General features: G+C 42.8%; 2 protein-coding genes across 2 annotated transcripts in view; both read left to right on the top strand.

Annotated features, from left to right (window-relative positions):
- Positions 1 to 267: 267 nt before the first annotated feature.
- LOC134864347 (adenylate cyclase type 6-like) overlaps positions 268 to 16,021 on the top strand; it is a 40,833-nt gene continuing 25,079 nt past the window's right edge. The window contains 3 exon segments of the mRNA XM_063883256.1: positions 268 to 456; positions 4,371 to 4,631; positions 5,321 to 6,260. Of these exon segments, the coding sequence (XP_063739326.1) occupies positions 4,612 to 4,631; positions 5,321 to 6,260 (960 nt within the window). The 5' untranslated portion in view covers positions 268 to 456; positions 4,371 to 4,611.
- On the top strand, positions 9,414 to 12,775 carry LOC134864355 (E3 SUMO-protein ligase ZBED1-like). Its single transcript, XM_063883267.1, has 2 exons — positions 9,414 to 9,907; positions 10,651 to 12,775. The coding sequence occupies exons 1-2, from the start codon at positions 9,542 to 9,544 to the stop codon at positions 12,325 to 12,327; spliced, it is 2,043 nt and encodes a 680-aa protein (XP_063739337.1). The 5' UTR covers positions 9,414 to 9,541; the 3' UTR covers positions 12,328 to 12,775.

Consider the following 16,021-nt stretch of genomic DNA (forward strand, 5'->3'; position numbering starts at 1 on the left):
GGATAATTGATGAGAAAGGCTTTTTAAATACACTCAATATTAAAACAGAAGTGGCCTTATGATGATTATATTCAAGTCATTGCCTTTTTTTGTTTTTAATCATATAACAGTTACCATATAAATGTCCTGCTATCAATTTATGGTTGGCTACTTCCGCCAACACTGCTGGTTGTAAGTGCTTTAATGTGGAAAACCATAACCGGAAGTGTGGTGTTTGTATTTCCCCCTTCTTAACAGTGGTGCTTGGAGCGGAGAGGGTCAGGGGGAGGAGAGGAAAGGGAGTGGAGCGAGAAGACGACAGGAGGAGATCCACCACAGGGTGACCAATTTCACCGGACCATCCTTGGACAACTATCCTCTACAAATGGTCCTCCAGCCGGCTGTCTGCTCCGACCCACACCGAAACAGGTTGTTTGCTGCGGTCCTGCCGGGGAACAGAAACAGAAGATGATCACGGTGAGTCCGTCTCTCTCACTCTAACTGCTGCTGCACACTGCAGGCCGACATATATTATATATGTTGTCCTGTCACACACACGTCTCAAACGCAGTTGCACCGCTGCCACTTCTCTGTCAATACACCATGTCGGCCTGAGTGAATGACATAGCTTTCAACAGTTGCTGCAAGGCCCTCCGCTTCAGACTGGTGCTGGTGGCAAAGGATACATGGACAGTACATGTTTTTGCTCTGGCGACAAATAACAACATATCTGTGTGTGGAGGGAAAAGGGATGAGCTGCATCATTCTGTTTCTTATTACAGCTGACAGTCCCGAGGGGCGTTAATAATAGGCTGCATGTAGAGGCTCGCATCCGATCTGATCATAATGATTCAGCTGCAGATCATTTTTCTTAACACAACTTTAAACTTAACCACCTCCATGTCTAACCTACCAATACGAGCACACAGGGTTCGTAAATGAGGGGCTTTTAGAGTATAATTCACCGCTATATTCTTCCATCAACAGACTGATGCTGAGGAATGTGCGGCAGCAATAACATGTTTATATCAGTTTATTTACTCAAGACCAACGTTAGTCAATACCCTTATCTTGCGATATATTGCGTTTCGATGCAGGCTGAAGGACATTGTGCATAAACATTAATCGCTGCAGAGGCGTGTGTGTGTGTCTTAACTTGGACTACCGGACAAAACTGAATGGTTTATTGGTCCCCGCTATGGTTGTCACATAGGCCACGGTGTTATGTAACACGAAGCCTACGCTGTTTGAATGCGGGCCCTCTCACACACGGCCTGGCTGTGCATGGCTTTTCTACACCGGATCGTAAACATAGCCTATAATCTGCACATTTTCACAAATGATTAAACAAGACAAATCAACGCGTTGCACACTTTTAGATTTTCACCAATTGATTGATCAGTTGTCACCCGGATGACAACTGAGCCATTCAGGGATAGATGCATGCACAGCTTTTCTTCCTGAAACAAGCCCACAATGAATGACTTTAAGCTGGCTGATTGTGGCTGTAACGTCAGAGCAGCGGCTGTCCGGTTAAAAATGTCCCCTAGAAATAGTCAGTCACCCCCGCCTTCCCTTCTCCGCTCCTCCTCCCCTATCCTCTCTTAACGCTTGTGGGGGGAAACTGGAGAGAACAGCCAGGCAACGTGCAAACACACACCGTGCAAACACACACACCGATCGGCTGGCCACACCGCGACGTTTGCAAATGGGCACAGGCTGGTCGACCTTGTGGAGGGGGGAGGTGGAGTTGGGAGGGGATGAGAGAAGAGGGGAGGTGTGTGTGTGTGTGTGTGAAAGAGGGGGGGGGGGGGTCTGGTTCTCCTTGAATCTTGTCGATCCGCTGCCAGGGAGGAGGGAAACAGCGTGGACGGATACGTGCCAGAGAAGGCGCATGCAGGCAAGCTATAGCGAGGAAATGCTATTTTTGCTTCAACAACACAGCATGCCTCTCCGGTGAAAATGCCGGTCTGGGAGGCGGCTGCTGCGTTGCGTTTGCGTGTCTCTCTGCACTGTGTGGAGCTCCGAGTGTCTGTAGGCCTGGTAAGACCAGCTGGTAGCAGTTTCTGAGGCATATGTTGACGTTTAATTCAAACACAACGAGAATGACAGCAATACTATACTTTTATATTATGAGTGCTGTAGGCTATTTAAATAATAATATTGTAGATACATATAATAGAGGTGCATACTATATAAATGTAACCAGGTCAGCATTAACCTACAATTAAATTACCCAAAAAAGCCCACTTTCAGTCCCTAGAGACCTATAGCGGAAAGGTAGTATATATGTTCTGCCAGGACTATAATCACAACAACAATGCAGTCTCAAAAAGTGGGATGCACCATTTTAATTCCCCCCGCCCTAGCTTACTGTAATAATTGGAGGCATTACTGATTGGTCCTGCTGCTCATAGGCCCAAGGGCCCAACATGTCATGGGCCCCCCTTTGCCTTTACCCACAATATAACACTTTTCCAGACACATACCACCTAAAAGAAAGTCATGAGAAAGAAACGTAAGAAAGATCAAACATAAAATACAGATGCAAAAAACTACAAAGACACACACCTAGCCTTTTCCGACTTGAAAAAAACAAAAACTTTTTACACTGGGCACTGTCGTACTGCCAGTAGGGATGTGTACATTGATAACAGGGGACTTGAGCACGTAAATACATTATTCTTTCTCTGAAAAAAAAGTCCAGGAGTTTTTTTCCAGTGCTCCCCTGCAGCACTATATGGAAACGCAAGCGCTCCCAGCACAATGTGTCACATGGCCTTCTTAATTTATCTTAACTCATAATATAAACAAAGATATCTGTACTTAGCGAGTACAAACCAAACATTGGAATTAGTGCTGTCGCCTGTCAGTGTGCAACTTAAAAGATAATGTTGAAGTAAAAAGAAAACATCCATGCAACAGTCCACGCCCGCCGTCAGCTTCCCTGGACTACTGGCCGTTCTGTGATTCTCCGGAACTCACAGATGGCCCCAATCCGCCACCCTGCTAACAATCGGCTCACAACCACAACACAAAGAGGTTAACAACTATAAAGATTGGGTTTATTGCTGCAATGTAGAAGCGGCGGCGGGGCCTTGTGCTTGTCTGTCCCCGGTGGCCCATTGTCTCATAATCTGCCCATGTCATTACAGATTCCTAATCTGATACCAGTGCTCTCTTTTCCCCAACTTTGCACACTGTATAACTCGCCGTGGTGTCACTCTCTTGTCAGGTAACATGAAGCTTGGCGTTGCTATGGCTCTAAAAACAAAGTCAGCAGCCTACCATGACTGAATATATGTAGCTAATGATAGTAAGACAGAACAGCTTTTAAATTAAGATCAGGTTGTCTTTTTCAGGGCTGTATCAGCTTAGTCCATCTCTACTCTTACAAAATGAACTTCATACATTTAAGGTCACACATCAAGGCAAGAGGTAACCAGAAACTTCCATAAAGCATAGTATATCTAACGTTCATACATTGATGCATTTTACATAAACTGAAGTTAAACATTGTATATATAAACCAACTATAATATCTGTCGAATCCAAATGACAGTGATGTCCAGAGTCTTTCGTATATATTTTATCCAGCAACAGCATGGATACACGTATCTCGTATGTGATGCATTATATAAACTAAACGGGAAGTCACTTTATTTTCTAATCATTTCTAAACAATTTTTGGTTCAACGCTGCAGGGCCCACAGATCCTGTCATGCTGTGTTTCCTGATACTGTCTTGATATTTGTCTTGACAGTGTTCTGCTGTCCGGTGGCATTTATCTGTATTTATTACTTGCCTTTTATCATTGATTGTTATTGTAAACAGAGCTTGAAAGTGTCACTCTTCCTTTTCAGTCCAACTGACTCTAAAGTAATGTGTATTTTGTGTTTATACCAGAGGGTTTGTTTTTGTACTGGGGTCAAATCAAGCAAGTTGTGGTTCACCTTTAAAAAAAAAACAACGCTCTAGCTATTTTGGGTCCTTTCCTCCCCCATCGTGTCGAAAGAAGCTTGTCTTTCTCCTATGAATCTGTCTGTTTTTATCTCAAGTGCGTCCGGTTATGCAGGAAATGGGAATCATGTGAATTTAGCTGACACTCATGTCTTTTATATCCTGTCACATCTGGACAAAAGTGACCTTAAATGCTACAACTAAAGATTATTTTCCATATTGATTTAACCTGCTTATAATTTTCTGGTTTAATCAATGTTTCAATATTTTCTGACATTTTATAGACCATACAATGGTATGGTCTATAAAATGTCAGAAAATATTGAAACATGTCAAAGTCCAATATATGTTTGAGCCACAACATCATGACGAATTGTTTCATGCATTGGCTTTTATATAATCTTCTGTATGTGTTTTGATTCTTCCTGTAGTCCCAGCAGGAGCCGTGGAGATAGGCCTAGCTGCAGAGGTTGGACTTCTCATTCACCTCGGTCTCTGATCACGGGCCCTGGCACAAACATCTGGAGGTTCGTGAAGCGCCTGGTTGACCTCATCCAGTCAATCCCATTCTGCGGCCCTGCAGTGTGGCCTCTACAAACCCCTCCTCACTACTTCTAAATATTGTCCACGGGGATAAATGAGTGAACCGGAAGCAAAGGAAAGGGCTGGGACATGTACCAGAACCCCAACAGGTAAATGTACTACGCCAACACATGTATAGAGGAGGAAATGCTTCTCCCACATGGTAATCAGTTTGGGTAGGAGTGCTTCCTGGACTGAATATGAGTTTGTTTGAGGGGCTCTTTGGTGAAGGATACATGTGTAGGCAAAATCACATAAAGGACTCAAAGGCAGTCTCCATCCAAAAAGAGTGCCTTGGATTGTTCTTGTGATTTTTAATGGTATAAGTATCCCCATTAGCTGGAGTACTGCAGAAGCTATTCTTCCTCGGGTTCACAAAAAAGACAATACAACCATTACAACTTGAATCATCATCATCATCATCATCATCATCATCATACAGAATAAACAGGACACAAAACAAAACAAGCTCCTGACATTTCAATAATCAGAACATTTGAAGTAGTCCATTTCACTCCAGTACCCAACTCATGACAAATAGCCTGTATTACCCTAGTATTCACATTTGTCAGATTCAGACAGACCCTTCACTTCACAAAAAGTTACTTGTGAAAACATTCTGTTTAATTAACATTTTGAATGAATTTCCGATAAATACAAGCAATGAATAATCTGTAGTTAACCAGTAACCCCTCTGGAAAGTTATGCACTGCAACTACCTTTATTCTGTCTTCACAACTGAGCTCTGCAGTTGTTATCCGTCTTTGACCCGTCCTTGTACTTGTTGCACCTCTCACAGAATGTCCTGGTTCAGTGGTTTCCTAGTCGCAAGAGTGGACGACCGCAAGACTGCGTGGGGGGAGCGCAATGGCAAGAAGTCAAAACGGAAGGGAGGCTCATCTCTCTGCAACCCGCGTTACATGAGCTGTCTGCGGGACCCAGATGCTATGGAGCCCCCCTCTGGAGCCCCCCTCCATCAGCACCACCGTGGAGGGGTGGCGGGGGCCGTGGGAGGCGGGGGCAACTTCGGCGTCCGTTGTGGATGGCAGGAGGACCACTACGGCAAAAGGGGAGGGGCTCCCGGGGAAGGGGTGGGGCTGAAATCGGTCGCCTTGGGCTTTGAGGACGGCGAGCTGAAAGGGAGGAAAGGGGGGTGTAACGGAGGGAGCGGGGACATGGGGGACGACGGTCCTAACGGCGCAGCAGGAGTGGTGACGGCCGCGGACTGCTGGCTCAGGGTGGTGCAGGTGTTCCAGTCGAAAAAATTCCAGTCCCGCAAACTGGAGCGCCTCTACCAGCGGTACTTCTTCAGGCTGAACCAGAGCTCCTTGACAATGCTCATGGGAGTGCTCGTGATCGTGTGCGGCATTATGCTGACCTTCCACTGTGTCCACGCCGCCCCTCACGTGGCCTACTCCTCAGCACTATCGGTGGCGATGGCGCTCTTCATGGCTCTAATGGTGGTGTGCAATCGCAACGGCTTCCACCAGGATTATATGTGGATGGTCAGTTACCTGGTGATCGGAGTCTTACTGTCCGTACAGGTTTTCGGGGTCCTCATGGTGGCCCCTAGGAGCGCCTCTGAAGGGATCTGGTGGTCCGTGTTCTTCATCTACATCATCTACACTCTGCTGCCTGTGAGGATGAGAGCAGCGGTGCTGAGTGGAGCAGTGCTGTCCATCATTCACGTGGTCACCACCTGGCAGATCAATCAGGAAGACCACTTCCTCTGGAAACAGGTAGGACTGTTGACCTCATCTGACAAATGGCTGGTTTGAATGAACAGTGAACTGTCTATTTTGACAGTTATAGATCACTTTCTGCCCTCTATCTCTCAGACAGTTTGCTGGCATTTTATCAGACAGTTTTTCTGATAAACGAATTTCAGTTTTCTCTGATAAAATTATAAATTTCACATTAACTCAAAGACCCTTTGGTTGGCCCACCCCAGTCCAAAGGCACAATGTAATAGCTGAACTTTTTTTGATGGCCTTAGCGCTGAATATCAATTACTTGCTCGGATCCATTTGATTTTTTTATCTGGCACTTCACTTTTTTTTTTTCCAAATGTGACTAATATCAGAATTCTGTGTGATCTGCACTGGACTGAGCCGCATTTGCAAAATATGGAAGCCAAATGTTAACAGTCATGCTTTCTTCAGATAAAGATAGGTTAGGGGAGACGTGTGAACAGCCTGCGTCAGATGTAAAGATTTGTTACTCTGTCGGACGAAACATTTGTCATTTGAAGACTTAAGAAGTTAAATAATGAGATAAGGGGGGAAGGCCTAACATTTTTGTCAACATTTGGAAACATGGAAACATTGAGGTTAAAGTAATTAAATATATCGAAGTAAAAATTGTGGTTCATATGGATGAATTATGACTGATTGAACTGGACACATTGTAACGCCTCTGTATCTCCGGGGGCATTTAAAATGTCTCCTCTGTCACACTGTTTATGACAGCTGGTGTTTTACCGTGTGAACTTGCAACCCAGCGATACGTTTATATATTGCTCTCCTGTGTTTAGTCACCACGTTGTATCTGCATATTTAAATGTATTCTGGAGCTTATGGGTCTTTCTGTATAGTTTGTTGTTTGTGCGTCATGCCAAGGACTTCGGCGCTCGCTGAAGGTCAGCAGGCTGAAACGTCTGTACGCGTGTGAGTGTGTGACAGTGGGAGAATACCATGATATAAAGCAGTATCACTCAGGTCTCTGTGCTCTCACACAAGGGACGCTTTGTACTTTCCTCCAAGGGTGGGGTGACGAGGGTGAGGCCGACGGTTGCGGGGGGCGGACGCAGTGTTCGCTTTCTGTAGCTGTTTCACCACTGTCGTCTCCTTGGGGAAAAGTTAGGAGAACATAATGGGAAGACCATCACATGAAAACAATAGGGGGATACAGGACTTAATTATGAATCGGTAATCGTCACTGTAATGCCATTACTGTAAGGTATGTGCTCACTATCCTCTCAGCTGGACAACAACAACCCAACCAAGTCACTTATACAATTTCTGCTGCTAGGGGATTCTCAATCAAATAAGAACAAAAGACGGACTTTAATGAAGTCGTAAAGTGTGCTCATGGGAGTTTTTGTCAACCATTGCAGAAGAAAATACATGCCATGACTCACACTGAAAATGTTTTTTATAGTTCATAATAAGTTCTGCAGCCTACGGATGCTCCATAGTATACACCAAGATGGCAATGTAGCATTGTTGTCAGCAGCAGCAGCAGCAGCAGCAGCAGCAGCAGCAGCAGCAGCAGCAGCAGCAGCAGCAGCAGCAGCAGCAGCAGCGGAGCAACAGCTTCAATCTTTCAATTCTTACCTTTCACAATAAAAAAAAATGTATACACTGCTAAAAAAGTTACTTCAATTCACTTGAAGCATTTCACTTAAACTGAATTCAACTAAATGATTGTCGTTTTGTGTATTCATGTCATTTAGTTCTGATGAAAAAGCTGCCAGAAATGATAGTTAATATTACGTTAACGTGCTAACATTGGATGAGCTGACTACCCATACAGCCACCTGTTTGTCAGAAATGAATGCTTTATTACTCTTACTGAGATTAAGTCTTTGACATTGAAGGACTTGCTCCTACTTTAGGGCATTTTATTAGTCATTTTATTGCAGAAATATTTAATATAATACCCTTTTAAAGACATTTCAAACATTTCTGATGAAAGTAATGTCATAAGTTCTAGGTTCGTGGGAACTCGGTAACCACTGTGTGCTCTGTAACATCATGCATGATATACGGTTGTACAATCCATCACCGGCTGCAGCACTGTTTGCCGTCATTAAGTGAATGGATGTCATGAGATAGCTGCGGTGCTGCTTACTCCTCAGGTCGCCTGTGTACATATGTGACCGAGTAAAACGGTACCATCCATCACTGCTTCACCCTGTGTGCAAGTATTTCCTCTTTCTCCAATAACTCATTAACCTCACTGAGTTTCTGCTGCTGTCCATATGTACAGATAATGATGAAGTTGTGTATGAAGAATGATGGGAATGCAGACCCTCGGACATGTTCGGACTTTTCGTTGTGCTGGCGCTGCAGATTGAAACAGGAAACCGAGAAGGAATATGTGGAGTTGTGTTGAGCAGTAACTTTTGATGTGCAAACTGGAAAGTGAATACATTTTGGATGCCTGATTTCCCTCCATCATGAGTGAAAGTATTGGCATTCAAATCTTAAATCAATACTTTTTATGGACCAATGTTTATTCTTTCTGTATTAAGCCAGTATTTCTGTACAGTAGCAGATTTTTTAGCATTTTTTAAGCATTTTCTAGAATTGGATTCCAGCAGCATTCTTATGTTTTCTGACATGTTTTATACAGAGACATTTCAAACAACTCCAGAACGTTGTGAAGCTCAGAACTCAAAATCTATTTTTAACGATTGTTTTGTCTGAAAAAAGTCAGAATTGAGTTGACTATGAATTTGAGCAAAGAAGAAAATGCCAACTCAATTCAAGACATCCACAGCGAATATAAGAAGAAAACAAAACATTAAAAACAAGTTTAACTTACAACTATCATTTTTTCTTGGCCAAAATCACCAGAGTATAATCACTGAAATCCCTCACACCTTCTACGTTTACACACATGTTCGTCTCTTGAAATGTCTGGCCCTTAATCCCTTCAAACCTTTAAAACATTCACATTGATCTGGTAGTTTTCTAAGCTGGATTGCGCTTAGTGTTGCTCTGTGGTTTTTACAGTAGAATCTGGTGTCTGTTCAAAACTTCACTTTGAGTGTCTTATTGTTCATGCACACCATACACCACGGTTTATATTGGAATTTGAACCATATTGAACTGCTTTCAAAACAAAACCCAATCCATCAAAACTTTAAAGGTATAGTTCAGATTAGTGTTGCACGATGTACCGATACTTCAAAAGCACCGCGATTCTTGGAAATTAAAAATGTCACGATTCCTAAATTTATTAGTATCGATACTTCTAGAATGTCCGTGTTCCATATTTGTAAGAGACATATTTCATGTTGGTGTGTGCAACGCACGCTCGAGTGCCTCCCTATGGACGTCCGTGTTTTTTCTCCTCACGCACGCAGCAAGAGGCTGCACTGCTGCTGTCATTTAACAAACACTACAGAGAGATGGCTGCATGTGCGAGTGATACTGTGGCCGCCGGTCCACGGCTGGTTGATAAAGATGACGCGAGGAGTGAGATATGGAGGTACTTTGCCTACCTTGCTGACAGTGAGGGCAAAGCTACCGATATGTCGAGACCTGTTTGTCGTAAGTGCTACAAACAATTGCAAACTAAGGGAGCCAACACCTCGAACCTGGCGAAACACTTGGCCGACAAGCACGCCGAGTTGCACAAGGAGTTTAAAGACCGACAGGTTAGTATGTGAAATATAACATGTATCATCACGTTCATGAACTTCATGCCCTTAAAACAAGTCAAATGAGAAGGCTATAGTTTATTTTGTGACAAGTCACTGTTTTGCACCACCGTAGTTTGACCAGGCTATCTACAGAAATAGCAGGCTAACTATGGGCATTATCCTCATGGCTAACCACAATAGCCTGCCTAACGCTAGTTCAGCATCTTTCTTTGAAAACGCAACTTTCATAGATGACGTAAATAATTCGCAAGCTGCTAAAATAAAGCATACAAAACATCAGCTAAAATGATCTATAGCCTTTATTAGCCTATATGATAAAAATCACAGCATGTGCATGTTTGTCAGTGATTTATTTAGCCTGTATTGGGTTACAGCATTTAAAGAGCATGAACCTGCTGTACGCAAAGGAGGTGTAGGCCTATATGAAACCTTTGCCTTGTAAGAAATTATGGACTCAAATATAAAGTTAACCATCAAAGAAATCAGACATTGAAGTACAGGAAACGCCTATATTAATCCATGTCACAGTTTAAACAACATTAGGTTAACTCATTATATCCTATGAATAATGGTAATGTTATGGTTAAGTGAATGTTAGCAATTATCACTACCACTGCATAGAGATGTTAAGTTAGTCACAAGTTATTGTTACTATCACACATAAACTATTTAGGTCCTCCGTTATGACACATTTATCACCATCATATTTTAAATATTTCCATTTTCTTCTGCTACAGCGGTCTGCAGCTATGGGCTCTGGAAGAGCAACTCCTCAAAGGCAGCAGCCAACCCAGCAGCCAACCCTCCAAGCTATGTTTGAGCAGCACAACAAGTACCCCAGGGAGTCCAAGGAGGTAAAACGGCTTAACAGGGCAGTAGCAGAATTCATCTGTCTGGATCAAGTGCCAGTTTATATAGTGGAAAAAGCTGGGTTTAGAAACCTTATGCAAAATCTCGACAAAAGGTATGACGTCCCATCCAGGAATTTTTTCATGTACAATGAAATTCCCAAGATGTACAATGAAACAAGAGCGATAATCAGTGCCCAACTTAGTCACACACCGAATACATTTTTCTCCTGCACCACTGATCTCTGGACCAGCAGAACTGTGGACACTTACATGGCAGTAACACTCCAGTTCATTACACAGTCCTGGGAGATGCAGTCCTGGTGTTTAGGGTGCTCTGCATTGTATTCTGATCACACAGCCGACACTCTAAAGGAAACCCTGGAGGAAATTATCACAGATTCCTGGGGGCTAGACATGGCCAATATGGCTGGAATGACAACAGATAATGCGTCAAACAACCGCAAAGCTTTCAGTGAATACACCTGGATACCCTGTTTCGGGCACAATCTGCATTTGGCAGTGAACAAAGCCATAGATATTGATCGTGTGGCAAGCTGTCTGTCCAGGCTCCGTAAGACTGTGTCAGGCTTCTCCAGATCAAACAAGATGTCTAGACTGTTCAAAGACAAACAAAAGTCTTTAAAACTGCCACAACATACATTAATCCATGATGAGCCCACCCGATGGGGTTCCACCTATGACATGGTGGAACGATTTTGTGAGCAGCAGCAAGCTGTCTCTGCGGTTCTGGCTGAGGACCGGAAGAAGTGGCACCTGATGCCCAGAGACACAGACATGACCACTATAGAAATAGTGAGGGATGTCTTGGCTCCACTCAGTGACTTCACTGATGCCCTGAGTGGAGAGAAAGAAACCACCATATCATCAGTCCTGCCACTGATGTGGAAAATCAAAGCCTGCCTAATAGAAGAGGAAGGCGACCGCCCCTTGGCCATAGAAATGAAGAACAAAATTAGAGGAGATTTTGAGAAAAGGTACGATGACCACAACCTGCAGATGACCCTAAACACCTCTACGTTCCTTGATCCGAGATTTAAAGATACTTTTGTAACAATGGAGGAGGATATCAAGAGGGAGCTGCTCCTTAAATCTGAGGCCGTTCAGCTTCCACCCCACAGTCCAGTGGACCCTAGAGGAACAGGTGCTGCACCAAAGAGGAATAAGAGAGACTTAAAAAGTTTGCTCTGCACCATAACCACAGAGAAGAAAGGGGCAGATAATTCTGAAACGAGGCACCATTCTCCCACACCTGCAACACCCACAGATAGACGACTAAATGTTGAGTTTCTTGAATACAAACAATTGAGAGAAATCAGCCCTGCAGAGGATCCCCTGGCCTGGTGGAGTCAACATGAGGCACAACTGCCCATCCTGGCACACTTTGCAAAGAACTATCTTTGCATTGCAGCATCAAGTTGTGCTTCAGAGCGAGTCTTCAGCACATCTGGAAATATCTGTAGCCCAAGACGTTCCAGGCTGACTGAAGAACATTTAGACATGCTAGTGTTCTTGGCCAAGAACTTAAATAAGTGTAAGAAATGAATATCTGCTGGCCATTCTAGGGCTAATGCTCTTAAGAGACTCAGTTTTGAGTATAAGAGATGCTGCAGCTAAATTGTATTTGTTTTTTTAAACTCAGTTGTGAGTATAAGAGATGATGCAGCTAAATTTTATTTGTTTTTTTAAACTCAGTTGTGAGTATAAGAGATAATGCAGCTACATTTTATTTGTTTTTTTAAATTGAATGCCATTGCTTTAATTTGTTATTTATGTTTATTACTGGTAACGCTTGTGTTTCTTATGACTGAGATAATGCTGCTAAATTTATTTATTTTTTTACCTTGAGTGTCATTGCTCTAATTTATTTTTTATATTTTGATATTTCATATTTTGTTCAAATGTTTAATATATCTGCTGTTCATATGTTCATTTATTAGTGTGTTATGATAAGAATGTTGCCCCAGTTTTAAAATAAAGCACATCAATGATATTTGAGAGTGTTTCTCCCTTTTCAGGAAAAGTATCGAAAAAGTATCGGAATCGCAATTCTTGACTTGGTATCGGTATCGAAACAATAATTTTGGTATCGTGACAACACTAGTTCAGATGTTTTGAAGTGGGCTTGTTTGACGATGGCAGTGGGTATGCCTCAGTTTGGAAAACAAAAACCAAGAGGAAGCTAAGCGATGTTCTGCTGTAGACAGGTGCAGAACATATTAAAGCTAAAAGCTTCAGGACTTCCTGCCTAAAAGGGTTTTTATTTAACCCAACCCATAGATCTTTCCCGAACATACCAAGCACTTTTGTTGCCTTTAACCAAAGCTCTGAATGCTGACTTCCATGTGCAGTTTGTGTCGTGATGTTTATGATCCTCAGACTCCTCAGCTGAAATCAATTATCCATAGCAGTACAGTACACACACATGTGGATGTCCCACGCATTAGTACACACACGCACCCGTCCCATGCTTTGTTCTGGTTGTCACCTTCCCTTCAAGTCTGAATGTTGAATGGTTTCTGTTTGTTTTTCTTTGGGAAAGCAACATCACAAAACTATTGTCCTGCCTGTGTGTGTGTGGGTGTGTGTTTGAGTGTGAATGCTGACATGTACAGAGCGTGCTTCTATCTCAGGATTCAATCAAAAGAAAATGCAGCAGTAAAACTCCAGCATCACTGTACTGCTGCTTCTCACATTCACAGATCACGGCTGATGTGTTTGTCGATTTCATTTCAGATGTCACTGAATCGCCTCCAAGTTAAGTTTCCCCCCCCTGCCTGATTTGCTTTGTGGTCCCCGACAAAGGCTAGCATTGTTGATTGGATGTTGTTGACACAAGTACTGTGAGAGGTCAAAGACTAGCTCCTAAAAATACTCAGCCCTTGGAGTTTCTGCTCACTGTTGCGTCATATGGTCCAGTCTTATCAGAGCCTGCGTCAGTACAGCAGGCATGTCCCTCTCACCCCCTTCTTCTGCAAACACGTACCCTCAAGGCTCATACTGTACATTCACAGATACTACAACCATTCTTTCAATAATGAAGCAAAAGCTAAATCATTCTGGGATAGATCTTTGATTTTCAGCCACTTAAGAGCCCCCAAAAGCCTCATTAAACAGCACAGAGGGCTAATGCTTCACAGGTCGCCGTGTCGCGGTCCTAAGTGTTTGAAGTGTGTGTTTTTAATTCAGTAAATAAGATAAGACTTTTAATAATAATGTGCTGCTTCTGTGGTTATGCGCTTAGTACACTCATCTCACGTCAAACTTTCCAAATGGCTGTTGACTCAATTTTCTAATTTCAAGGATGTAAAAAAAAAGCGTTTTAATCAGAGCAGATCTCACACCATATCAGCTGTTCACAGTTTCACAGCAGCTCCCGTTGATGCTGGGATCACCTAGTGTGCTTACAGATGGGAGCACTTGGATGCCAGTGGAGGAAGTGTCAGCCAGTGTGTGACGATCACCTGTAGAAAAGCTGCAGCTATAGAATAAGACACCCAGTACAAGTGGAGGAGGAGGAGGAGGTGTGATTGGAGGCAAATCCGATATTCTCCCCACGCAGCCCTTTTCCACAGCCTCCCTGATAAATAATTTGTGTTTAACGCGGCAGCAGCATTTTAACGAGGATACCTGTCACATGAACACTTTGCTCACTAGATGGATGAAGGATGGCTGCTGCTGAATGATGGGCACACACACACACACACACACACACACACACACACACACACACACACACACACACACACACACACACACACGCACACACAGGGGGGTTGTTAGCTTGGCCGCTACAATTGATACTTAATGATGTTCACCAATGTGGTAGGATTTCAGTACAATTCAGTAGTCTGTGAATTCCTGTATTTCAGAGAACTCCAAATAAGAATTGATTTTCTAATAAATATTAGATGAATCGACAATTTCTTCAGTGGATTAATCCAGATTGAGTAATTTCTATAGAAAACAAAAGTATAAACTCTCAGATTTTTAGCTTATTTGTCAACATTTTCTTCTTTTCTGTTTCTGTTTCTGTTCTCCTCTATGAAAGTAAACTGGGTATCTTTTGAGTTGACTAAAAGAAGAAACGTCATCAATCTTTTGGGAACATTGATGGACATTTTTCACCATGTTACGACACCTTAAGACTCAAACAGCTAATCAATTAATGGAGTAAACAAACAACAGATTAATCCACAATCTAATTAGTTACACCGCCTATTATTTAAATGAGGATTTCATATAAACAGATTTAAACACACTCAGAGACCAAAGTCATCCATACCACCAACAGCAACTCTGTGGACCAATCAGAGCGCTGGGAAACGAGTTATCGGTTTAGCATCACTTCTGAGAATGAAGGGGAATAAACAGCATCGCTAAGTGTCTCCCTCAGTGCTTGTGTTCAGCTGGTCCAGTGGTTGCCATGGAAACAACTACGACTCAAGCAGCCAGCAGACCCAGAATCAGGCTGCTGGTGTACAGCTTTGCTTCAAGTAAGAAAAAGCCCCCTCAAAAATCTGGTCAAAATTGATTTCTGCCGTTCTCTTTCTCCTTCTGAGAATCTCACAGCTCCAGCGTCTTCATGTTGGAGGGCTCCAAGGCTTTCGAGGTACACAGACTGTTTGGTTTCTCGTCAAAGATTTGTGCTTTCTCGCCCTCCACCTCCCCCACCCCCCCCTCCTGCTGTTGAAGTGAGACGGTCCATAATTAAACATGACGATGACCGAGGAGAGGTCATATGAGTGGAGGCAGGGATGCACAGGATGTTGTTTGGCAGTTGTGAAGTTCAGGGAAGCTTATCTCTATCAGCGTGCTATGACTTTGCATGTCTGTACCCACAATGCCGCAGGTTTGTAGACCTCAAAGCATTAAGAGAAAGCACTCGGTCTTGAATATTTGTATAACCTTGTATGGTTTGGCTTTCTTTCTCTGAGACAGATAAGTATTTTTATTGCTAAATAAAACTATTTACATTCTTCTAATGTTGACATATTCCCTCCAAGAGGCTTTTTGTTCAAACCATTAAAAGGAACTTAGATTTTGTTTTGCTTTAAGCATTTGTGTTTCCATGAGCACCGCCGCCTCTTAGGTCTTGATCTAGCAATTGTGTGCATTTATTTTGAAAGCGAGCTAAATATTTAATTCAAACACATTTTTCCTACTAAATTTTCATAGCAATGATGTAATGAATCCGTTTGTGATTATGAAAGATTACTTATGTCATACAATGTATTTC

This window comes from Eleginops maclovinus, chromosome 1, assembly GCF_036324505.1.
Source record: "Eleginops maclovinus isolate JMC-PN-2008 ecotype Puerto Natales chromosome 1, JC_Emac_rtc_rv5, whole genome shotgun sequence".
NCBI classification, from domain to species: Eukaryota; Metazoa; Chordata; class Actinopteri; order Perciformes; family Eleginopidae; genus Eleginops; species Eleginops maclovinus.

Bases quoted from the DNA above. Each gene is read 5' to 3' on its own strand.
- LOC134864355 (XM_063883267.1), top strand. From the start codon at position 9,542: ATGTTGGTGTGTGCAACGCACGCTCGAGTGCCTCCCTATGGACGTCCG. The intron at 9,908-10,650 runs GTTAGTATGTGA...CTTCTGCTACAG, and splicing joins AGGAGTTTAAAGACCGACAG to CGGTCTGCAGCTATGGGCTC.